Here is a 26,222-nt window from a genome sequence, read left to right on the forward strand (position 1 = left end):
CTTGAGGGGTTAGTTCATTCATGGCACCCTGCCAGCCTCTTCTCCACCCTTCTGATCTGGCTGTGAAAAGCCGTATTGATAACACCCAGATCCTCCCTGCTGCAATACAGGCCAGAGCTCCTTGAAGTGAGTTTTCTGCTTGCAAATTGGCCAGGTATAGGGAAAGGTAGATTAGGACCAATTGATTGCTGACAGCTTTGCCATCAGAACATGCTGCACAGGGGCATGCCTAGCCTCACAGAAGGAACTGCAAGCCTGGTTCTTTTGGCTGAATATTTCCCAAAGGATAGCCAGTGATTACCCAAATGACTGGGTCCTCCATTGTAAAAAGCTATTGCAATCAGACACCTTCACTTTACAGTTACTTATCAGTTTTATGGAGTTTTGCTCCCTTCCTGCGTTGCTTATATGAAATCGGAGTAGTCACCGTCCATTTCCATGATGGTTTATGGGTAAGATGATAATAAAGGACAATAAAGTCACAAATAATCCCTGAAACTTAATTCTGATTGAGCAGTTGTAGTAAGTTTTCTGAGGGCTGTTGTTAATATGGAAAATATAAGCTTACAAATGGATTTCCCTTTCTCTGTACTCTGATTGCTGTGATAATTGACTAGAGCAAGCTGAAATACTTTTAATTCTGCATCCTTTCTATTATCTACTATTGAAGGGATAAAGTACTTTCAAGCAGTAAAATGGTCAGTAGGTAAAAGGCAAGGACTCTGAGTGTCACATAAACTGGATAATCCTCCTGGAATTATAAGAGTCAACCATAATTAAAACTCTTCTCACCATTGTTTTCTTCTCCACTTTAACTCAGACAACCCTCCCACAACTGCGTTTGCAATGGCTTATTTGGAAGTAACCAATCCCAAAGTGACATAAGGCCAAGAAGGAAACTCAGCCATGGGAATGGGCATGTCACATCAATTCTTCCCTCTTGCCCTACAGTAATAACCCAAATGTTCATAGGCCTTACCAATTCATGAATACAGATGAGGTCACATAATTGGCAATAACCTGACTTTGACTGTCTCTTGTCCTCACTTACCTACCCAGAACTGAAGCCTGCTGATGTTTGATGGTTCCCAAAAGATTGCCCATCACCACATTAAGCCTCCCATGTTTCTCTTCTGTTTTGGTACCCACCCCCTATTGATGTCCTCCAGAACCCTTGAGGGCCCTTCACCTTTGTCACTGTTGCCTGTACTCATTGAGAGAACACTGGTATCTCCCTCAAAAGTACCATTTCAGGGTGCCCTCATGGATGCCAAGCAGGGGGTTAGCACTTTCATTGGCTTCCATGAAGAAGTAGGAACAAGGACCCTTCTCCACTCTTATTTTACTTCATCGCCAGGCATTTGGCAGAGAAGCTTGCTGCACCTGCATCTTCCAGAACATGTCACCCAGTTTCTCTGGCTGAAGCTTATCCTTGGGATAGGAGGAAAAAGAGAGATTATTCTACCTTCCTTATGTTATTCACCCATTGTACTCATAGATACCCATGCATAAACATCCTTCTGGTAGATTCTTTGTCTCAATTAAATGAATGATTATAAAATAGGCCCTTTGAGGGAACTACCAAACCACCACATGACTCAAATATATCTGCATTTTCTCTACTATTACCACTGAATTTTCTGTCTTTAACATTTTCTATGATGGTTTTATCTGAATACTCTCCTGTTATCATCCTCAAGTGAACTGCTAGCATAATATAAAGTGAATAAAAAATGTCCATCTGGAGTTCCCATCATGGCTCAGAAAGAACAAACCCGACTAGTATCCATGAGAATGCGGGTTTGATCTCTGGCCTCATTCAGTGGGTTAAGGATCCAGCATTGCCGTGAGGGGCAGCATAGGTCACAGTCACATCTCAGATCCCACATTGCTGTGGCTATGGCATAGGACAGCAGCTGCAGCTCTGATTTGAGCCCTAGCCTGGAAACTTCATAGGCTGCAGGTGCAGCCCTAAAAAGCCAAAAAAAAAAAAAAAGTCCATCTTTCCCAACAGAAAGATGAGAAATAAAAGAGCTGGTCTACCTAGACCCAAACGTATTCTCTGCTCCAAAATTTGTGTGTCCTATGTGTCTAGGGAGTAATTTTACAAACAATAGGAGAAATTCCCTGTGTCTGGTAGAGCATAAACTGTTTTCAAACAGTCGTTCTAGTGCTAACTCCACAAAAAAGTGGGTATTTTTTCCACATAGCTTTGATTGTCAATCTCAGAAAGTTTTGATTCATAGTAGTTCTCCAGCTACATAGACAATTTTTTTTTAATTTTTTCAGGGTTAAAAAAAACTAATCAGGAGCTTCCTGGTGGCTCAGTGGATTAAGGATCCTATGTTGTCACTGCTGTGGCTTGGTTCACCGCTATGACACAGGTTGGATCTCTGGCCACAGAACTTTCACATGCTGCTGGCACGGCCAAAAAAAAAAAAAAAAAAATCTAATTTAACATGCTAGTGTCTATTATTGTAAAGCTCTATATTCTAGATATCAAAAGACATACACTACTGTACAGCACAGGGAACTATATCCAATCACTTGGGATAGAACATGATGGAAGATAGTATAAGAAAAATGATGTATGTATATGTGTGGGTCACTATGCTGTACAGCAGAAACTGCCACAACACTGTAAATTGACTGTACTTTGAGAAAAAATTTTTAAAATTAAGAGAAAATAATAAAGGTGAGAGAAAAAAATTTTAAATAAAAACATAAATAAAAGACATAGACTCCTTCAGGCCCAAAACCAAGAATTCTTCTTCTTCCCTCTATGTATATGATAGTGTCTGATATTATATTCAGCCTTAATAAATGTTTATTGAATGAGTGAAATAACCTAGGGTAAAGGTAGTGTTATAACAGAAGGTCAAGCAAATGAGAGCTCTAAGAAAGAAATGATTAATTGGCAGAGGGAATCTTAAGAAGGCCTCATAAATGAGCAAGCATCTGGTCTGGCTCTTGGAAAATGAAGATAAGATGCATTCCAGGGAGAAGTAACAGCATGACTAAAGACTCCTGGGAATTGATGTACATCCTGTGTCCTGGGAGTAGACAGCAAACACCTGGTCAGGTGATGTTGATCAAGTGGAGGCATTTCAGGCCCTGCTGCCTGAATGGATGATGAGGTCACCATCAGGGACAGAGATTTCAGAAGAGATTTCAGCAGTAGGAGTATGCATAACAGAGGGGAAAATCATAAATTTAGCCTTGGGTATATTGAATTTGAGATCTCCAAAGGACATTCGGTTGGAAAAAAAAGTAGTTGGAAATTCAGGTCTGCATATAAAAGGAGTCATTGATGATATACATGCTTATGTGAAGGGTTTATATATAGGTGATAATTAACACCATGAAAAGAGATCCCAAGACAAAAAGTCTATAGCAAGAAAAAGAAAAACACAATTCCCTAGGAAATTGCTACATTTAAGTTATAGGCATAACAAGGCTCCAGATATCTGAAGTGACTTTGAAAGGTCAGGCAACCAGTTTTGTTGCCTTTATTTTATGGGTTGAAGTGACAATAGCATATAGATTCCATCTTTAAAAAGAAAGAATATGTACTGTGCATATGAGACCTATAAGAACATACTAAATACATATAAACTAAATGGCAAATTTGCCAAAGTTAGGAAATAGTAAAAACTTCCTCTATTATGGTCATTTTATTTTAAATTATGTTAATTTAATTATGGGTAAATATAAAATAAAAATAAAACTGAGAATGAAAAAATGGGACCACCAAAATCCAGTCTGTGTAAGAAGTCACATTCAAAAGAAACACATATCCCATTCCACTTATTTGGGTTTCCTTAAAGATACCACGCCGGGGATTTCACAAAGGAAGTCACAGAAAAAGTAGGGCCTCCTGTATCCTTTTTACATATCTCTTCCCCTCCCCAAACCTTCACTCATAGCAGTAAGTAGATATCCTTCCCTGTATCTCAAATGCACAGTTTCATCACCGCAGTGATGTCTTGGTTTTCTCACATCTCTTCCTTTCTTGCACAAGTTCACACTATTCCCATTCATGGAACACCTACTGATGCCCATCCAGTCTGCCCACCATGCAAAGTGCATGCACATCTTTTGGAAGTTCAGCTTTTCTCCCACTTTATCATCCTCTTTGTTCTGGTGATAGTGAATAAATTCAGTGGGGGGCGGGCATGTGTGTGTGTGTGTGTGTGTGTGTGTGTGTGTGTGTGTGTGTGTGTATGTGTGAAATAGGAAGAAAATAAGGTAAGACAACAAATGACTTTAAAAACATAGCCACTGGGGAGTACCCACTGTGGCCCAGTGGAGACGAACCTGACTAGCATCCATGAGGACAGAGGTTCGATCCTTGGCCTCACTCAGTGGGTTAAGAATCCAGCGTTGCCATGAGCTGTGGTATAGGTTGCAGACATGGCTCGGACCTGGCATTGCTGTAGCTGTGGCGTAGGCCAGCCTACTACAGCTCCCATTCGACCCCTAGCCTGGGAACCTCCATATGCTGCAGGTGCAGCCCTAAAAAGAAAGACCAAAAAAAAAAAAAATAGCCATTGGATAAATACTATGGATATATATTGAACTCTGTACCTTGATAACAAAGAATACATTTCAAGTGCCCATGGCTTATTCATAGAAAATGGTTACATATTTGGTCACAAAGAAACCATCAGTAATTTCAATAAAAGTGAATACTACAAACAAAACCTTCTGGTCACATCACAACAAAATGAGAGTTTACTAACAAAAAAAATCCTCCCACATGGATAGTTATATATACATTCCTGTTAACTCATAGATGAAAGAGAACATTAAAAAATGAAATCATAAAAAAAATTTTAATGACAATGATTTTCAAAATAGGAAAAACACACTCTATCCTATTATTTCCCTGCTAATTACAACTAAAATCCCTGGACGAAAGCTATAGAAGAACTGCCAAAAGACTCTGAAAGGTGAAAAAAAAGAAGAAAGAATGGCTAGGAACCTCAGGACTGGAGGAAAACTTGGTGTTAAATTTGCTGTAATGGGAGTCCCTGTTGTGGCATGGGGAAATGAATCCGGCTAGTATCCATGAGGATGAGGGTTTAATCCCTGACCTTGCTCGGTGGGTTAAAGATCTGGTGTTGCCTGCCGTGAGCTGTGGTGTAGGTCACAGACACGGCTTGAATCCCGCGTTGCTGTGGCTATGATGCAGGCTGGCAGCTATAGCTCCGATTCAATCCCTAGCCTGGAACTTCCATATATGCCAAGGATGCGGCCCTTAAAAAAAAAAAAAGGAAAAGAAACTTGATGGAATGTTTTTTTCCTGTACATCCTAGCATGGGTTCCACAATCTAGAACTTCTAACAGGGTCAGGAAAAAAGTTTCCAAGGAGAGCCTGTTCTCTCCAGCCAGAGGTGGAGGAAGAAGGTAGCCCTACAGGACAGAGCTCTTTAGACTCTGCTCACTATGTTACAGACAGATGTCAGGTCTGTATGTGAAAGCAGTCGTCAATGACATACATGCCAGTTTGGGGGTTTTTTATATGTATAGGTGATAATTAAAACCTTGAATGAGATTCACAGACAGAAAGTCTAGAGCAAGAAGAAGAAAAACACAATTTCCCCCTGGGAAATTCCCTATCCCCTCCTCACTGGCCTGATTACTGCAGACATTTGGGTGAAACCGTGGTGACTAGCCTCACCCCCCCACCAAGAAACTCAATCAGAAGCAGCATCCCACCCCTATCCACTGGTGTGGCTGTGGGCACAGAGTCTACCTGCTCCCACTTGCACTGAGAGCACAGAGTCTGGGAGGTGGATTCCTGTCAACCAGCACCTCCCTGAAAGAAGGGAAATGAAGAACTCAGTTGCCAGCAAAAAGGGTAGCAGCTCCCCTGCCCCCACTCCCAGCCAGAGAGTATGAGGAGTTGGTGAAGAGACAGGAGATGGAGGAAAGGATCCTTCAGATTTGGACCTGAAGTCCTGGCTTCATCCCTATTCCACTTAGCTGTAACACCGAACCGAACCAATAAAACAAAAGGCTTTGAGAACTGAATTACGGTTTCATTTCATATGAGCCACTGGGTCATGCAAAAAGACAAAGCAAAGACTTTGGCAACAAAATAGACATTAAAATCACAGCCTGCAGAAGTGGGGCAGGATGTATTTTCTGACCATAAACCTGTTAACTACCTACTAAAAAAAGAAGATTTAAATGGAATCAGAGCTTCATTATATAAAACTCAAAATGTCTAGGACACCATACAAAATTACTCATTATACCAAAACCCAGGAAAATTCTTAATTCACATGACAGAAGACAATCAATAGATTTCAATGTCAAGATAATACAGATCTTAGAAATATCTGACAGATATTTTCAGACAGCTGTCAGGATATGTAAAGAACTCTTAAAAGTGAGGGCAAAGGACCTAAAATTTTATAGAGAAATGTAGAAAAACATGAACAGATAATTCACCAAAAATGTGTTTAGTTGGGTTTTGTTTTGTTTTGTGTGTTTTTTGTTTGTTTGTTTTGTTTTGTTTTTACATAGGCTTTATTTTCAGAGAAATGTTATGCTCACATCAAAATTAAGGGAAAGATGTAGATTTCCCACATACTTCCTGCCTCCACTCCTACACAGCCTCCCACACAATCGACATCCCCACCAGAGTGGTACATTGGTCACAAGATAGGGAAGTCCATTGACACATCATCACTGCCCATAGTTTATATTAGAACTTACTCCTTTGCTCTATTGTCAGTGGGTTTGTACAAATGCATGACATGTAGTCACATTCTAGTATTATGCAGACTAGTTTCACCACTAAAAAGCCTCTGTGCTCTGCCTAGTCATTTTTCCCCACCTCTCCACCCCTATTTTAAATTTTTATGCTTAAGATATATGATTTCTTTTACTATTTTATGTTTAGAAACTCCTCCTCGGGGCTGAGATTCAATACCTAGTTACCCCGGCTGGTTTGGTTTGTTTTATGTGTTTCCTTCTATAATTTTTTGATATGAAGTGAAGATGTATATATTTAGTAATAATAATAATGGCTAATCCATCATCCTGCCGATATTTAAACTCTCTTTCCCTCAAATATGTGACTCCCATTCATCACAAGCTAAATTTTAACTACGTAAGTCTGCCTCTGAGTTATACGCTGTGCCATTCACCTGTCCCTTTACTTTTTTGTCAGTTAAAACTGTTTGAAAGAGGAGTTCTGTCGTGGCGCAGTGGTTAACGAATCCGACTAGGAACCATGAGGTTGCGGGTTCGGTCCCTGCCCTTGCTCAGTGGGTTAACCATCCGGCATTGCTGTGAGCTGTGGTGTAGGTTGCAGACGCAGCTCGGATCCCGCGTTGCTGTGGCTCTGGCATAGGCCGGTGGCTACAGCTCCGATTCAACCCCTAGCCTGGGAACCTCCATATGCCGCGGGAGCGGCCCAAGAAATAGCAACAACAACAACAAAAGACAAAAAAAAAAACTGTTTGAAAGAAATACATTTCAGTGTCTGATGGGGTAAACCCCTCAAAATTGCTCTTTGTTTTTGAAACATTCTTGACTATGTTCATTGATTTAATTTTTCCACAGGAATTTTTAGATGTATTTTTCAAGAAAAAAAATCCCATTACAGGGCAGAGTTTCATTAATTTCCATGATTTTAAAAATATGCTGAATCACTTGCGACTTAAGCAGAATAGCCTTGGTTCTCTGGTACAGTGACTCCTAGAAGCCTAATATGAAGAACAGTTTTAATCGGCAGCCTGGGAGAAACAGGAGATAGCATTCATTGTATGTAGTAATGGATGAGGCCAGCCAGAACTCAAGCAGAGACCTGACTTCCTTCAAGCAAGAGCAAAGCATTCACTTACTCAGTGTTTATTTGAATACGAATCAGGTAGAAAACAAAGAAGGCTTTTAAACCTCCAGACACAGAAAGATTGCAGTATGAGCTGAAGAGTAGAAAGGTAGTAGCATCTTCTTGGATTAGCTAACCAAATTCCACCTGCCCTCACCTCCACTCCAGATATTAGGAACCAAGGCCGTGCTTAAGATAAATTCATCCAAATATATCAGATCAGTTACCATTCATAAGAGTCTGAGTCTTGGAGAAGTCCTTTCTTTTACCCTGGATGTTGGCTAAGTTTTACTCTCAGATGTGCTTTCAATTTATTTCATTATGTACATGACATGCAGAGTTTCTGTTTTCATAACTTGGGAAATACCACACAATTGTAATTGTATTGTAATGCAATTCTTTACAGTGACCCATTTAGACACACAGGTCAAACTTGTTCTTTTCTGGGTTCCTTGGCCTGGAATATGCACCCAAGTCATGGAATTCTCAAAGCATGGCATGGCAAGATGTTAGGACTTGTCACCAAAAACTAGACCTTAATTTAGAAAAATAACAGTGGGTTCATGTTCAAGGGGCATGATCTTTAACAAAGGAAAATAGCTACAGTATTCTTGGCCCAATGGCCACTAATTTCTGCCTCACTAAAATCAAACCAAAGATATTGCTAAAAGCTACAATTCACCTGGATTATGGGTTTTAAGCCACTAACCTCCTTCTCTGACTTCCTATTATTTAATGTACTCTTCATAAATGCTTTATATTCCCATAACGACTACTTAAATCTTGCACTAGAAATCATCCTTTAGGTCCAGCATCTAACGAATCTTAATGTTACCAAATTTAGCTTCTGACTCTGCCGTCACCAGGATTTTTTAAAATAAAACAAGTGGGCAGAGTTTCCGTGCCTGCCCCGCTTGCATCTCTCACAAGTGTCCTATCTTCATAAATCTATTTCTTGGCTAAAAATAAATACATAAAACAAATGTATTTTTAGACTTGCTTATAAATTTAAAGTATATTGTTAAGGAATTTTTGAATTATTTAAAAGTTAGACCAGCTTAAATAGAAAATCATTTTAGTTTGAAATTTTTTTAATATTTACCTTTGTAAATGTTATTATTAACAACAGAAACCCTATAGAGCACTGTTTTCTAATGATCAGTTTACTTTCTAGAAGAGGTCTTCATGGTTTCCACTTGTAGAAAAAAGTGGAAAAAAAACGCTTGTTAAGAAAAAATCGTAGCAAGAAAGTTTGAAGCACAAGTTTGCATGGAAGAGATAAAAATTTTTCAACAACTCCCTGTAGCAATTCAGAAAAATTATGTAAACATTTCAACAATGAAAAGCAGAGGTTTGTGTATTGGTTAAGATAATCCATCTCTTTCTAGAGCACAATTTTCATCCATCCTTCTATTCTTTTCCAAAACAATTATAAAGCAAGTGTGTAACTAACCACAATTCTCCCAAATCCCAAAGAGATGGAATATGTTTAACTTAACACTAGACCACAGTAGCTGGACACCACCTTGTTTTGTTTTCTGATATAATCTAAAAATAGGTTATATCAGATATAACAACTAATATATAATAATATATTAATAATAATAGCAACTAATCTCATATAAATATCAACCTCTTGATTCATAATTATCTGCTTATATTATGGGCATGAGGGTAATTCAGTATTTTACTTATTTATTTATTTTTTTTTTTGTGCTTTTTAGGGCCACACCTGCATCATATGGAGGTTCCCAGGCTCGAGGTTGAATCGGCTGTAGCACCACCAACCTATGCCACAGCCACAGCAATGCAGAATCTGAGCCGCATCTGCGACCTATACCACAGCTCACGGCAATGCCAGACCCTTAACCCACTGAGTAAGGCCAGGGAATTAAACCTGCATCCTCGTGGATACTAGTCGGGTTCATTAACCACTGAGCCACGACGGGAACTCCTTCGGTATTTAATTTTTAATGTTCCATTGTATATGTCTATAACTCTCATTTAATGATTGAATACATAATAATTGAGAAATAAAAATGAATTTAAAATGTGTCCGTAAATGTAGTGAAACATGTCATCATATTTAATGACTCTTCTCCTCCTGAATGTTTGTACTTGAAAATGCAAAGCTTATTTTACATACCCATTTTTAAAAGTAATAGTGTTCATAGCACTTGGTTGTAAAGGGAGCAAATACTCAAAATGACAGAACAAGTGAGTGTCAAATATATATTAAAAAAAAACAAAAACCTCAGGCCTTCTGACTCAGTGTCCTATACTGCTGGATGAAAGTCAAATGAAGCCTGCACCGCACCCTCTTAGTCTCCTTGTCTGGATCCGCCTAATCACTCTGTGCTCTAAATCTTTATTTCTTTTCTCCCTCCTGCTTTTATTCCAAGAGATCTCTTACCTCTTCTCATCAATTCTAAGACTACACACCACAAAGACTCTCAAATTTGCATTTCCAGACCTGATATCTCCTTGAACTTTATATTCCAAAGCCCACTTGACCACTCACAGGTATCTCCATCTTCACCTTAAAAATCTGCCCTCATCATCTCTCTCCCAAACCTGCCTTCCTCTCCAGCTTCCTCCATCTCAGTAAGTGGGCCTTCCATTGGCCCTGATGTTCAAGTATGAAATTTGAGAGTGAACTTCAATGTCCCCATCTGTCCCATAGTCATGCAGTCCATCACCAAGTGCTACTACTTCCTCCTCCAAAATATACCTCAAGTCTGTCCACTTATCATCTCTCCATGGACTCCCTTAGTCCGAATCACCATCATTTTTCATCTGAACTCTTTCAGGAATTCCTTACTGCTCTCTCCTCTTTCACTCTTATTCTTCTCCAACCTATCCTCTACTACCATCCAGAATAATTATCTTCAGACATAAGGTGGATCATGTTGCCTTGCTGCTGAGAGCCCTTTAAAGACTTTCTATGTTCTAGACATTTCCTACCAGGCCTTCCATGATCTGGCCATGCCACCTGTTACCCCTTCTTCACCACTTTCCTCCTCACTCCTGTAAAGGGTTGAATTATAACACCCCCAGATATATCTGGTACCTGTGAACATAGCCTTATTTGGAAATAAGGTCTTTGTAGATTTAATTAAATCTTTTGAGATGAAGTCATCCAAAATTACCCAGGTAGACTCCAAATCCATGACCGATGACCCCATAAGACAAAGAGGGGTGACACTTCAGACGCAGAGACATGAAGGAGAAGGCAACTGAAGACAGAGGCATAGAATAGAATGGTGTGTCTGCAAGGTAAGGAAGTCTAAAGCACCAGAAGCTGGAAGAAGCAAGCCAGGATTCTCCGCAGAGACGTCGGAGCATGTGTTGGCCTGCTGACTCTTTCGTTTCAGAATTCTGACCCTCAGAACTGTAAGAGAATACATTTGTGTTGTGTTAAGCCACAAAGTTTGTGGTAGTTTTTTATAGCAGCCTTAGGAATGTAATACAGTCCCTAAGCTCCCATGTGCTGGTCTTTCAATTATTTAAAAGAGTCAGCTTTCTTCTCCTCAAAAGCAGGTTTCTACCACTAGGAATGAAAATCAGAACCTCTACATAAATGTACCTCTTCAAAGAGGCTTCCTCAAAACCTAATCTAGGAGCTCCTGTTGTGGCTTGGTGGTAACAAACCCGACTAGTATTCATGAGTTTGCAGGTTCAATCCCTGGCCTCACTCAGTGGATTAAGGAGCTGTGTAGGTCGCAGATGCAGCTTGGATGCCACATTGCCATGGCTGTGGTGTAGACCTGCAGCTATAGCTCCAGTTAGACCCCTGGCCTGGAAACTTCCGTATGCCAAGGGTGTGGCCCTAAAAAGGCAAAAACAAAACACTCCACCTAATCTAAATCAGACCCTCCCTCCTATACTCAGAGGCATTCAGTTTAGCATTTATAAGAGCTCATAACTATATTGCTGTGTATTTGTTGAACGTCTTCTCATTTTACGTTTTAGGATCCATGAAGCCAATGACTGTGCTTTATTGTGCAATAACCTCTATCCTAGCAGAGTAGACACTAAAAACAGTTCTTCAATACATGACATTACAGAGATAAAAGGGGACTAAATGATTTCCTTTTGTTTGTAGGTATTCTGAGAAGTGGCTTACCCCATAGCGAGTTAGCTGAAATCCATCAACTACGTTAAAGTTAAATTTTAACTAAATACTAATGAAATAAATTATATCCCACAGATAGAAGATTAATCTAATCAAACTCATGTAAGTTGAAATGAAAATGCCATTATAAGGGAAAACACTTCCTCCTTGATATTTTTTCCCCTGGAAAACTAGGCTAATCATTTGCATGCATACACCAACTACCACCTGACCTGGCTTAGCTGGCCAAAATACACAGTGGAAAACCCTGTCAGGAAAAGCCATCCACATCGGATCCTTGGCACCTGCATCTTTTCATGAATGTGCCTGAAGTGAGGATGCTTAGTACAAACCACCTCTCCCCATTTCCCTTCAGCCCATAAGCATGTCTATAAGGCTGCCCTGTCTCCTAATACCTGATACACACACAGATGCATACTGTGTGCAGACTCAATAATAGTGACGGTCTTGGACGGGTGAGAGTAGGATCAGGATACAAAGACTATATTGCGAGCAATGAGAGAAAAACATTGTAATCTTATTTCAGAGGGAAATTTCAAGGACATGTTGGTACTGTGCCAACAAAGTCAATGAAGAGTATTAACTATCCTAGAACTTCTCTTAATAAATTTTCCCATTCAAACCCTTCATATAGTGGGCTTTTTCCTCCTCCAATCTTTTTCATTCATCCACTCATTGAATCAGATTTTCATTGAGCATCTTCCAAGCACTAATGCTGTAGGGATACTGTGTAGGTAAGAAACAGCCCCTGCCCTCGGTGGGCCCAAAGTCTGGTAAGGGAGACAGTTTCTTGAGCAATTCAAGGAGCAGGAGAAGTGTGTCTGTGTGAAGGGTGCTAAGAGAATGTGGCCAAGTGACAGTGACACCAGGTATGAAGAAACGATTGTTAGACTATGAGGACAACACACCCTCCTAGTCAAGTGACTTGTAGTTGAGGCAGCAGTTTAGGGAAGAATAAGGAAACAAGAAAGTCTCCCTCAGAAATGAAAACTTATCAGGAAGGCAAACTAGACCATGAACATGAAGAGGCACTCTATGCCAGTCATACTGCTTTGTGGAGCACTCAGCACTTACAATTACATGAAAAATAAAGCAATGCATTGTAGAAATTTAGAGAATGTGTTTCATCAGGAACTCTTGGGAGAAGAGGTTGACAAGGTTTTTCTGTAAGGGGCCAGATGGTAAATAATTGGGGGGTTGTGGGCCAGATGGCCATCTGTCACAACTCAACTCTGAAGTTGTAGCATAAAAGCAAACAAACATATCAAATAAGTAAACAAATGGACATGACTGTGTCCAATAAAACTTTTTTTTACAAAACCAGGTGACAAGCCAGGTTTGGACTGAGAGGTAAAATTTGCCAATCTCTGCCCTAAAGCATTAGATGGCACTCTGAAAGTCAAATAGGAGGTTAAAGGCTTTGTCACACAGTTGATTTTTGACAGACCAATATCTAACTTTATAATTTAAAAATGTGGCACCAGGAGTTTCTGTCGTGGCTCAGCAGAAAGGAATCTGACTAGCATCCATGAGGAGGCAGGTTTGATCCCTGGTCTCACTCAGTGGGTTAAGGATCCGGTGTTGCGATGAGCTATAGTGTAGTTTGCAGGTGTGGTTCAGATCTGACATTGCCATGTCTGTGGTGTAGGCCAGCGGCTGCAGTTCTGATTCGACCCCTGGCCTAGGAACCTCCATATGCCTCAGGTGCAGCCCTAAAAACACACACACACACACAAAAATGTGGCACCAACTAAATCTAGAAAAAGATAATAAATTAGCCTCTCTCTCTCTCTCAACTCTCACAAGCATCAATTTATTATCACTATTTATTTTATTATCATTATTCCTATGTCGCAACTGAAAATTGAAATTTCAAGCTATTCAGTTTCTTTCCCAAGGGTACACATGTTGTAAGAGATGGAACAGAATTTATACACAAACATTCAACATTAGAATAATCAGAAAATCCAGAATCTAAATTTTCATTTTGCAACTAAATTTCCTAGGCAAGGAAGATAAGCCTTTTGTGTTACTAACTCTTCACATGGAACAGAAATGTTCAAAACGGTGATGGTAAGTGTGGGAAGAGGTAGAGGATTTGAGAAAAGGAAGGTTTTTAATTAACTATAATGCCAACTACGAAGAAATGAATCCTTATGAACTTTCTACACACACACATACACACGCACACACACACACACACACACACCAGGACTCTGGAAACAACTGGATAAATCTAAAATATAGGACAGGAGTCTGTGAGGGAGGCACAGTGCCAAGCCTAAGTACTGTAGATAATTAATCCATTCTAATCTGACAGAATCTTCTTCACCAGCTTCTCAAACAATACTGAGAATGGAGTCAGGGACCTCTGTTTATCCTCCACCAGATTTTGGCTGAGAAGAAGTGGAGATCTGGACCTGCTATGTCAGGAATGAATGGCTGCATATGGCTTTTAAAAATCTTTAACAAGTGACTGGGTTGGGCCTCTTATGTTGCAGTGTCATCACTGGATGCCTCTGATGGTACTGCAGGTAAGGCTGGGGACAAACCACTCATAAATTCATGCTCTGTGTCCCATAGATATTAATGGCCAGTCACTCTATGATATTCAGGAAAATGCATTCCCAACTAATTTGCTGAAACATTCCAAATACCCACCCATTGGGTGTACTATATTCTTTATTGGACTTGGTACACAGTAGAGTTCATAATTTAAGACTGAAACAGATACCAACAGGTGTGAAAACATGGCTCTGGTCTTTACTTTGTATCCTCTAAGTCATGTTCTCATTACATAACATCCATGTGCTTTGGAAGAAAGTGTCCTTCCACTTTTAAACTTCAAAGGTTCATGTGTAAGTCTCTGATATATATCTCAATAAATATTGTTACTAATTGCTTCCATCTTTGGTGATAAGTAGCAAAGAATTGGTAACCTGTATACTGACTTTATATAAAGAACTTTATACTTTTTATTCATGAAGAGATGCAATTCTTGTCAATATCTGAATAATAATTTTTAAAGCTCTTCGAAACACAAATCTATTAAGCACAGCTTGCCTCACTAACACCTTTTTAAAACATTTTTATAGGAAATCATGTGTGTGAAACTTTTTTTTTACTAGCTCACCTTTTTAAATGATGCCATGGCAGGTGAACTTTTCTCAGCTAAACCTGAAAACTCCAACATCTGCCATTAAAACAGAGTAATTACATGCCTGGGGACTAATAGGAAAAAGCTAGGGTCATTCTTTTTTTTTTTTTTTATTGCCACATACACAGCATATGGAAGTTCCTGGACCAGTGATTAAATCTGAGCTGCAGCAACACCAGATCTTTAACTCACTGAGCCAGCCAGGAATTGAACCCACACCTCTGCAGTGACCTGAACCACTGCAGTCGGATTCCTAACCCATTGCACCACAGTGAGAACTCTGCATCATTCTTATTTTGTCTCTAATTTTTTTGCCCTAGTAATAGGAGGCCCTCTTCATGCCTACTCTAACCCCAAAATTTCTTTAACTTCTTATTATAGGAAAGAAAAAATTGAAAAAGAGGGGGAAATAAGAAGAAAAGTAGCAGTGGATGAGGGAGCGTTTTTCATCATTTCAGAAGAAATAGGAAAAAAATGGAAAGTCTCTAATGATGGCCTCAAACACCACCACAGTTCAATGCCTTCATTTAGATATTGATGGGCACTAAGACATTATAAAGACATTTTTCCCTGCCTCCTTCCAAATAATCCAAGGTCTAAAAATAAATTTGGAAATTAGACTGTGGTTTGAGGACTGTGATGATTGGAGATACCAGGAAAGTGCTTTGGAGGCAGTCAGGGTAGGGTGGGGTGGGGTGCTTACAGAAGGTTTTCCAGCAGAGAAGATGCTCAAACTCTGTCTAAGCAGGGAGAGGAGAAGGTCATGAGGGTCAGTGGGCTCAGACACAGAGAAGTACAAACCCTGCTGTCCTTCCCACTCCAGCCTCTCTCTGATGAATAGCTTTCTCTAACCAGTCTCTACTCCCCCAGAGAAAATTCAAAGACGACAGGGTTTGTACTTACACAGATTCATTTGTGGAGCTTTTAGCTCTTTTTTTTTTTAAATGTTTTATTATAGTTGATTTACAATGTTCTGTCAATTTCTGCTGTTACAGGAAAGTTGCTTTTAGCTCTTTACTGCCATTCCAGTTAGCTTTACCTGTGGCCACATAACCAAGTTCAGACAGGAAAACATAATCTGATTAGCTCTCAAAGAATAAACAAGGAAATCTGTGTTGGCTTTATAGCAAACCCAAACCTGATCTTTACTCATGAAACGTGAATAAAACTGACACATTTCCCTGGTATAAAATTTAGTGTTTTGACCCACCCTGTAGAGATCTGTAATCTCTACACATGGGAGGCTTACCTTCTTATAAGAAAAATTCCAGAAGTGTCTCCACTTAATGTTTATAGAGGAATCAATGTGATTTTTAAAAATCAATATAAATATAAATTTCTCTACTCATAGGTTAGCACTGCCTTTGGGTCAAAATCTTCCAGATCCAAGTACAGGTAATGCAAGGCCTCCTGTTATTAGCACTTGTATTCTAACCATGAGGCATTAGAACTTCTCTCCTGTGCTGTTCTTTATAAGAGGCCCCCTGTTAAGTTTACTCTCTAGTTAGTTAGTTTCTCTCTCTCTCTCTCTCTCTCTCTCTCTCTCTCTCTTTTTTCAGGGCCGCATATAGAGGTTCCCAGGCTAGGAGTCAAATCAGAGCTACAGCTGCTGGCCTACACCACAGCTCACGGCAACGCCGCATCCTTAACCCACTGAATGATGCCAGGGATGAAACCCGAAACCTCACGGTTACTAGTCCGATTTGTTTCCACTGCACCACAATGGAAACTCCTCTAGTTAGTTTTTACTGGGTGCAAAAATACTGGCAGAGGTGTCCAGGCTATAGATGGTTATAGAAGAAAACAATTTCAGTTCAGAGATATTCTAAAACTGAACCATACCCAGCTTTGGATATATTGAAGAAGATTCATACTTAAAAGTGCATAATATTACTAAAGACAATAACAACAACAAACCCAAGCCTCTTATTATTATGTTAAGGTTACCAAATATCATTGATAATAACTAAAGTATAATCAACAAGGAGTATCTAAAACCTGGAAGATTTTTTGAGAATTCTCATCATTATATCGTGGTCTCTAGCTTTTTTTTTTTTCTTTTGCCTGGGAGTTGACATATAACATGTTACCAGGGTTTTGGATGATTTGCTTTAAAAAAGAAAGAAAAAATAGTGGAAAATACAAGCTTGTAAATATTCACTCACACACATTTATTCAGTATTGTTGTGAAGCCTGATCAAAAGCCCAGATGCAATCATTAAATATATTCAGTGTGAAAGTTATGTTTTATAAGTGTCTGGATTTGTTCAACAGTTGGTAGGCATTTATCATACAAGGTCAAGAAGAAAGCTGATTTTCCTGTGGTTCCCAATGTGATTTATGCTGCCATCCACTGCCATTTTTATCTCCAAGACTACTCTACAACAACCCTGTACAGAACAGAGATTGGCTAGGAAAGTATACGGTGCCTTCAGGGATGTGCAGGAGGCTAAGGTTTTACCAGGCAAGGAAGTACCTGACTATAGACACCCAGATACTAGAGGCAAAGCTATTACTCTGAAGGAAGATGAATGCTTACAACAGGAAGAGTCCTCAGGCTCCAGGTCTTCCCCATCCATCTCAGAGAGTCTGCTAACACTTAGCCTAGAATAATCCAGCATGCACAAGAATGCCACTTACCTCCTCACTGCTGTTCTTCAGCCCTTACTGCTGGGCTCAGTTCCTCCTGCCTCCTCCCTCCTAAAACTCCTCACTCCTCCCACCTCACTCCTGCCAAGATTCAGAGGAAATTTCCCAGACTTCCCTTTGGCTCAACCCCAAGGGAGAGGTTGAGAACAGCAGCAAACAGTAGCAGCAGCAGGACAGCAATGCATGAAAATTCCCTCCCCTCTCATAGACTGTGCTAGGAGGAAAAGCACAGAAGGGACACCAGGAGGAACTCCAAATGGCCTTCCCTGTCCAGCTCAAGAAGGCATGTGGCATCTCTCTGCTCAGCAGAAAACAGCAGTGCCATGATGTCTGTTTTTCACCCCACTACTTGATCACAAGGAAGTAAACCCAACAAGCCACGGAAGCAAAACATTCTAAAGACTGTCCTTTCATGTTCCCTTCTCAACTGTGTACACCTGGATGTGGGACAGGTTATAGTTTAGGGGTGGAAAATCAGAGCCAGCAGGAAAGAACACAGGAGGGGATAAACATGAGGATGAGCCATAGCAAGAGTGGCTGAGCACCAGGAACGGTTTTAGACAACTCTGTCCTCTGTCCAGGACTGAGGTCAAAGACCTGGGCTTTATTCACTTCTAGGGCAGCCATTATCGAGTCGAAACGGTGTCCTGAAAGATGAAGTGACTCAGGTCCCAGCTCTCATGGTAAGCTTGCAACATAAGGTTTTTGCAAATAACAAAGGGCAACATGCAACTCTGGAGAAATACTGACAATCCCCATACACAGCAGAGATCATATAGTATGAAACAAACATCAAGATGTGTCTTCAGGGAAGTGCATATTGGTGGCAAAATACAGGAGGCATGGTGTAGTTGGAAATTCCAGCTCCTCTCCTTGGACCCATGTGACATTCAGCAAGCTATTTAGAATCTTTTAAGCTTGATTTGCTCATTTGGAAAAAATGGGGATAATTCCAGTAAATTTTTGGTTGAAAGGATTATAAGTAACATATGTAAAGTGCTTAGAATACAGTAGGTGCCTAATAAATGTAATTATTATAATAATAGATTAGGGTAGATCTGGAAATCCAGGGTGTATGAGAACACCTATGATAGACTATCTATCTCTATATTATTATTCAAGTTCCAATCCAATGATGGTTCCTTAACTCCATCATTTCCATTATCTTCCATATTATCATGAGCCCACATTGATGTCTCTCTTCTTTGACTATATACTTTTATCATATATTTCACTGAATTTTCCTCTTATTATATGGAATGTTACATAGTCACTCCTATAAGGTCTTTTCCATTTTTTCCCCTTTGTATTCAATAAAGAAACCTGGTAAGCACTTGATAAATATGAACTTATTCATTGTGCCCAAAGAAGTGTTTGGGGTTGGCCATGATTATAAACCGCCTTCGAAATACATAGACATTTCCAAAATTTATCTTTTTTGGGAAAAAAAAACTTTCCATTTTTTGCATTGCATCCTCATCCGTATGGAAAATAAAAATCCTAGGGCTCTCACAAAATTATCATCACTTTTTCTTTGTTATTAAATACAGTCATGGCCTTCTGACAGTGGAACATGGGGAGATGCTTTCTGTGTAATAAAATAACGTGATATCCTGCTCGTGTTACATAAAGTTGACCAATATCATTGATTTATGAACTATATCTATTCCTTTTTTTTTTTTGCTTTTTTTTTAGGGCCGCACCCACAGCATGTGGAAGTTCCCAGGCTAGGGGTCAAATTGGAACTACAGCTGCCAGCCTATGCCATAGTCACAGCAATGCCGGATCCAAGCCGCATCTGTAACCTGCACCACAGCTCATAGCAACACTGGATCCCCCACCCACTGATCAAAGCTAGGGATGGAACCTGCATCCTCATGGATACCAGTAAGATTGATTTCTGCTGCACCACAACAGGAACTCCTGAACTGTATCTATTCTTTATTTCCATTTATCTTGGTTGGAAATTACACAGTTGATCTAACTGGATGCCCTGGCCTGTGGATTGAATGCCAGGTTAGAAAGGGTAGGTATGGTAGCATGACATAATATAATAAGCTTTTTGAAGGTCACTAGTCCTTGGTAGAAACAACACCCCCTTGGTCTCCCTATTATGCACCTATCTATGGATATAGGAAAAATCAGACTCGGTGCCAAGGCTAGACTTGAGAAATGATGAAACATGCACCCCTCTCATTCCAGTGCCTGGTGCCCCTCCCCCAGTCTCCCTTCTGTTATGATCTCCTCACCACTAACAAAAGGAATTCTCATCACAAAGTAAATAGTGATATCTGTCATTATTTCTTAATCCAAATTTGTTTCTCAGGATGACTTTCCCAGAGAGACTTTTTCCTGGTCATCCCTCTAATTTTGAAGGAAAGAGTTTGTCCCTCCTTCAAGGATTTCAACATCAAAAGTAGGTGGAAAAATTTTTGAAGATATGGCTCATTATATTCTAATGTAATGACCAGTAAGACAGTTTCAAAACTGTGGGAACAGATGAGGCTTGAAAACACAAATTTAATTCTCACCCCCTCATCTTATCCCCAATATAACCTTAATAGAAATGACATTTTAAAAATGTAGTAAGAGGACTCCCCACGTGGCTCAGCGGGTTAAGAATCTGGTGTTGTCAGTGGCTCCAGTGCTGTTGTAGTGTGGATTTGATCCCTGGCCCAGAAACTTCCACATGTTCGGGCATGGCCAAAAAGATAAATAAATAAATATAAAAATAATAAACTTGTAATGAGAAAAACTGCATCACTGATGATAAGGAAGAGAGTTATTTAAGTATCAGAAATGTCAAGGAAACACTGTCAGAGTTCACTTACAAATCACCAACACAGGAGTTCCCGTCATGGCTCAGTGGTTAACAAATCAGACTAGGAACCATGAGGTTGTGGGTTAGATCCCTGGCCTCAATCAGTGGGTTAAGGATCCGGCATTGCCATGAGCTGTGGTGTGGGGTGCAGACTCGGCTTAGATCCCTCATTGTTTTGGCTCTGGCATAGGCCGGTGACTACAGCTCCGATTCGATCCCTAGCCTGGGAACCTCCATATGCTGTGGGAGCGGCCCAAGAAATGGCAAAAAGACAAAAAACAAAAAACAAACATACAAATCACCAACACAGAGAATAATGACCTCAAGGGAGTAAGTGATGGAGACTCTCCCCTCCCCACCTTAACCTAAAAGTAGAGGATAGGAGTTCCCCTTGTAGCTCAGCAGATAACGAACCAGACTAGCATCCCTGAAGACTCGGGTTCCATCCCTGGCTTTACTTAGTGGGTTAAGGATCCAGCATTGCCATGAGCTGTGGTGTAGGTCACAGATACAGCTCAGATCTGGCATTGCTGTGGCTGTGGTGTAGGCTGGCGGCTACAGCTCAGATTCAACCCCTAGCCTGGGAATCTCCATATGCTGCCAGCACGGCCCTAAAAAGACAAAAAGGCAAAAAAAAAAAAAAAAAGCAGCAGATAAAAGTGGAAGGAAGATGAGAGGCAACAAGACCACCCTAGAATGGCTTTATAAGGACTCTCTTTTGTTACAACAGACAGATGGAATTCAGGAGCAGAGTGACAGTGCAACCTAGAAATTCAGCCCCCCAAAGGGGAATTTCATCAGATAACAAGTCATGTCCTTAGAGTGAGTCATTACCTGATAAAAATGGTCCTGAAAACCAGCGGTACTAGTGATTAAACCAAGAAATATATCATTGGCAATGTTTTGGAAGAATGAATTCCCAAGGTGGCCCTGTGATTAATTGGTGAATAAAACAGGGTTATTCTAGGAGTTCCCATTGTGGCTCAGTGGTAGCAAACCCAACCAGTATCCACGAGGACACAGGTTCAATCCCTGGCCCTGGCTTCGCTCAGTGGGTTTAGGAGCTGTGGTATAGTTCACGGATGTAGTTCAGATCCTGCGTTGCTATGGCTGTGGTGTAGGCTGCCAGCTGCAGCTCCAATTCAACTCCTAGCCTGGGAAATACTGTATACTGCAGGTGCAGCCCTAAAAAGCAAAAAAACAAAAAACAGGGTTATTATGCTAGCCAAAATGGGTTAGATGCCTGGCCACAGAGCATCGTGCACCTGCTTCAAGGCTTTGAAAAACAATCACTACTGGAAGACAGAAGCAAAACAAATAAATCAAAACAGAGAAGTGACTATACAGAAATGAGTTCTCCCTCCGGCAACAAGTCCACGACTCTAGATCTTATTTTCTCCCCTGACATTTGCATTGCTGAGTTAGCAAATTTTGAATATTGAGGACATTAAACAAGGATCCAAAAATCAAAATGTGTGCAGGACCTCCTCGTAGAACATTAAAGAATATATTTGAAAGAAAGGAAATAAACTTACATGGCAGGATTTATCATGTTTAGGGATTGGAAAACCAGTGTAAATAATCAACTCCTCAAAATTTTGCCATTGATTTTTTCTTATTTCAATCAAAACTCAGAATTTTTTATTTTCTAAATCAACAGGCTGATTCTAAAATTTATATAAAAGTAAAGGGGGCCAATAAGACAATCTTGAGTTAAAAAAAAAACAAAGTCGAAGCTTTATATTAGCAGATGCCAAACTATAAAGTTACCATAATCAAGAGAGTCGAGTATATACAAATACAAGGGTAGAATGACTGTAATCCAGCTATTTCCATTCTATATGCATGTGTATATATTTTCACCAAATTAACCATATATTCTGCTTCTCTCATTCTTTGCACCCTATGTATTTAGTTCTAAACTTTGGAAATTCAAAGACCCTAGTTTCTTTCAAATTTGGGTATGTGCAAGCAAAAGCTTGACTTTCAAGGCTGTGGTCACCACGGTTAGTCTAGAAAATAAACCGAGAAATCTCAGCAAAGACTTTGTCCCACTTAATGCACTCTTTCCTCATGAAGGTGGGTACATCTAACACCCAAAAGAGAGATATAAAGAACCAAGGGAGAAAGTTATCCTCAAACATTGTCTCAAACTATCATTTGTAATATTTAAAACTTAAAAAACAAACCAACTGAAAACTATACAAAAATTAGAAATTATTTGTACAAATCTTGTTGCGTCCTGTAAATAAATGCTATACTACTTTTGAGAATTATTGTGTAGAAAATGCTTATTAACACAGAAATATATCCAAAATATATTAAGTACAAAATCAGGTTTAACATGGTATATGCAATATGATCCTTTTTAAAAAGAAATTTAAATATATGTGCATATACATGTAGGAAAATTCTGGAAGGATACTGTCATAGTTTTATTTATTTCAGAGTTAAGAGTTAAAGGAAGACTTATTAATGAGTTTTTTCATTATGATTACTTATAATTTCTAATGTTTATACCACTGGGTAAATGTTCATAAATACAATGTATATATTCTCAATGAATTTAAGGGTAGATCCTATTCCATTAATTTTTGTTGACGTTTGCTTCCAATGTGTTTTAGCAGATAGCTTCTCACTTTAGAAATATTCAAACTGAGGTTCAGAGAGATCCAATTGGGGAATAAAATTGCACTTCAGTAAAAAATCTTTATCCAAAACCAGTCAACAGGTAGCAGATGTACAGTATATTCACATTCTACTTTCTCTCATACCCACTCCAATGGAAGAACTGTGGGTCATAAAACAATGAAAAATGAGGCCAGCAGCATAGCAATTTGTCCAAATGGATAACAGTAAATACAGAGCAAAAAAAAAAAAAAAAATGCTAAGGTTTATGGGCAAAAGCTTAAGAAGATGCAGGACTTGCACAGTCTCAAAAAATATCCTCAAAGGTACTTAGTCACTGCAAAAGGATGAAAAAGTAACTTAACTATGAAGAATCCTAACAATCATCATATTATCCAAGTGATCAACAATAAGACATGTCAAAGCAATGAACACCCTGACAAGCCGAACTGAGGACATATCATCCTTCTAGGTTTTCTTGCCCAAAATGCATAATCTCACTCCAATTAGGAGAATACATCAGACAGGAGTTCCCATCGTGGCCCAGGGGAAACAAATCCAACTAGGAACCATAAGATTGTGGGTTTGATCCCTGGCCTCACTTAGTGGATTAGGGATCCCTTGTTGCCATGGTGTAGGTCACAGATGCAGCTTGGATCTGGCATTGCTATGGCCGTGGCATAGGCCAGTGGCTATAGCTCCAATTAGACCCCTAGCCTGGGAACCTCCATATGCCGCAGGAGTGGCCCTAAAAAGGACAAAAGACACACACACACAAAGGAGAATACATCAGACAAATCCAAACTAATGGACATTCTATAAAATAATGGATCAGTCCTCTTCAAAATGTCACGATCACAAAATACAAGATCAGGGAACTTTTATGGACTGAAAGAGACTAAGAAGAAATAATATCTAAATGCAGTGTGAAACCTTGGGTTCAATCCCAAAAGAGAAAGAGGACACGTGAAAAAAAACCCAAAAATGGGAAATTCCAGTAAGGATTTCAGCTTAGATAATAAAGCTATTCCAATGATAAATCTTTCACTCTTGATGTCTATACTATGGTTATGTAGATGTTAAGATTATGGGAAATGCAGTGAGAGATATAAGGGAACTCTTTGTTCCATACAAATTTTCTGTAAGACTAAAATTCATTCAGAATAGAAGGATTTTTATTTTATTTATTTATTTAGTCTTTTTAGGGCCACACTGGTGGCATATGGAGGTTCCCAGGCTAGGGATCTAATCGGGACTGTAGCTACCAGCCTACACCACAGCCACAATGCCAGATCCTTAACCCACTGAGCAAGGCCGGGAATCAAACCCATAACCTCATGGTTACTAGCTAGGTTTGTTAACCACTGACCACGACAGGAACTCCCAGAATAAAAGATTTTTTAAAAAAAATAAATGCTTAGCACATTAAAAAAAAAGAAAATCTCAGTTTTTGAGTCCCTGCTGTAAGTTAGATATTGTTCTAGACCCAGTCATGAATGAAGCAGCCAAATTCCACAGTCTGATTTATACTCTTTAGCAAATATTGTGTATATTAAGCAAATAAAGAGGGAAAGTGGAGCTATTAAATACAAATGGAAAGAAATTTAATGAGTAGAAATTTAATAATTTATTCATTATGCCTGATTGAAATATCCCATAAACTGTTTTACCAGTAGGATTCAAGATTTACAAATTAAACACCCTACAGCTACCACAACCTCGCTTCTTTCTGCAACCAAGCCTTCCATCTAGTGATGAGACAGGGAACTGCAGCAATATATCTGTACTAGCCTCTCTGTCGATTCCCTCAAAATGTTTAGGGATTATAGCATTTTAAGAGGATTCGTTAGGAGTTCCCGTTGTGGCTCAGTAGTTATTGAATCTGACAAGGAACCATGAAGTTGTGGGTTTGATCCCTGGCCTCACTCAGTGGGTTAAGGATCCAGTTGTTGCCATGAGCTGTGGCTCGGATCTGGCTTTGCTATGGCTGTGGTGTAGGTCGGCAGCTGTAGCTCCGATTAGACCCCTAGCCTGGGAATCTCCATATGCTGCCGGTGCAGCCCTGGAAAAGATAGAAAAATAATAATAATAAAAAATAAGAGGAATTGTTAGACAAGCAGTGTCTAAAATGCCAATCTATCCCTTCCTCCAACATCCACAAATATTCCGAGTCGCATTAGAGCAATAGTGCAAAGAATGGAACAAGGGCTCTGCAGGCAAATGGCCTGGGCACAGACGTTGGCTCTACAATGAACAACCTCAGCAAGCTACCAACATTCTCTAAGTCTTGGTCCAAATGACAAAGTAACCTGGCATCACATAGATTGTGGGGATCAACTAGTCTTAAGAAATACCTTAAAACGATGCCTGGCAGGCATCAATGACACCTCACCAAATACTGACTGTCCTTGCCATGGCCATCATGGCCTCTCAGGAGTACAGATTATGTGCATCTCCTGTTATTGTCTAGGAGGAACTCAACATACACAATTGACCAAGAGATTGTAACTTTAGTATCAAAGTTGAATAAAATTTAGGTGCATAAATAGTTGCCACTGGTTTGTTATTTAATACTATGAAGTTTTGTCTTAGAGGTGCCAGAAGCCTCTTAATCCTCCCAGACCAGCAACTGTTAAACAGCTCAACTCCATATAATCAACACCTTGCACTCAAGTAGACAGCCTGGAATTCCCTTCCACCTGTACACATCATTGTAGTGGGTCGGCTGACTTCAGTGGCCATTCACTTCACTCTTCTAAGCAGTAACTTAGATGTTCTGGGAACCCAGCTCAACACAAAGTGTATCTTAAACCATCTGACATATGTGAGAGTGTACAGGCTCTTTCATCTCCTTTTTCAGAAGACACTGTGTATGTAGAAATACAACATTTTTCCACACTGCAGTCTGGACTGTCTTGTCTTAATGATAGAACAATCCTATTAGAATTATCAGCTGAGCTCTGCCATGGGTCAAGTTTATTGCATT

General features: G+C 39.7%; 1 protein-coding gene across 2 annotated transcripts in view; it reads right to left on the reverse strand.

The window, feature by feature from the left end:
• The window catches only part of SERPINB7 (serpin family B member 7), a 45,234-nt gene extending 27,398 nt beyond the window's left edge, over positions 1-17,836 (reverse strand). The window contains exon 1 of one of the 2 annotated variants that reach the window (XM_047769481.1): positions 17,779-17,836. Coding sequence is in view for 1 of the 2 variants with exons in the window: in XM_047769479.1 (XP_047625435.1) it covers positions 17,678-17,713 (36 nt within the window). In the remaining variant the exon portion in view is untranslated. Of the gene's footprint in view, positions 1-17,677; positions 17,749-17,778 lie in introns of those variants that run through there. The other variant, XM_047769479.1, reaches the window with a different exon arrangement.
• Between the last annotated feature and the right edge of the window lie 8,386 nt (positions 17,837-26,222).

This window comes from Phacochoerus africanus, chromosome 2 (assembly GCF_016906955.1).
Source record: "Phacochoerus africanus isolate WHEZ1 chromosome 2, ROS_Pafr_v1, whole genome shotgun sequence".
NCBI classification, from domain to species: Eukaryota; Metazoa; Chordata; class Mammalia; order Artiodactyla; family Suidae; genus Phacochoerus; species Phacochoerus africanus.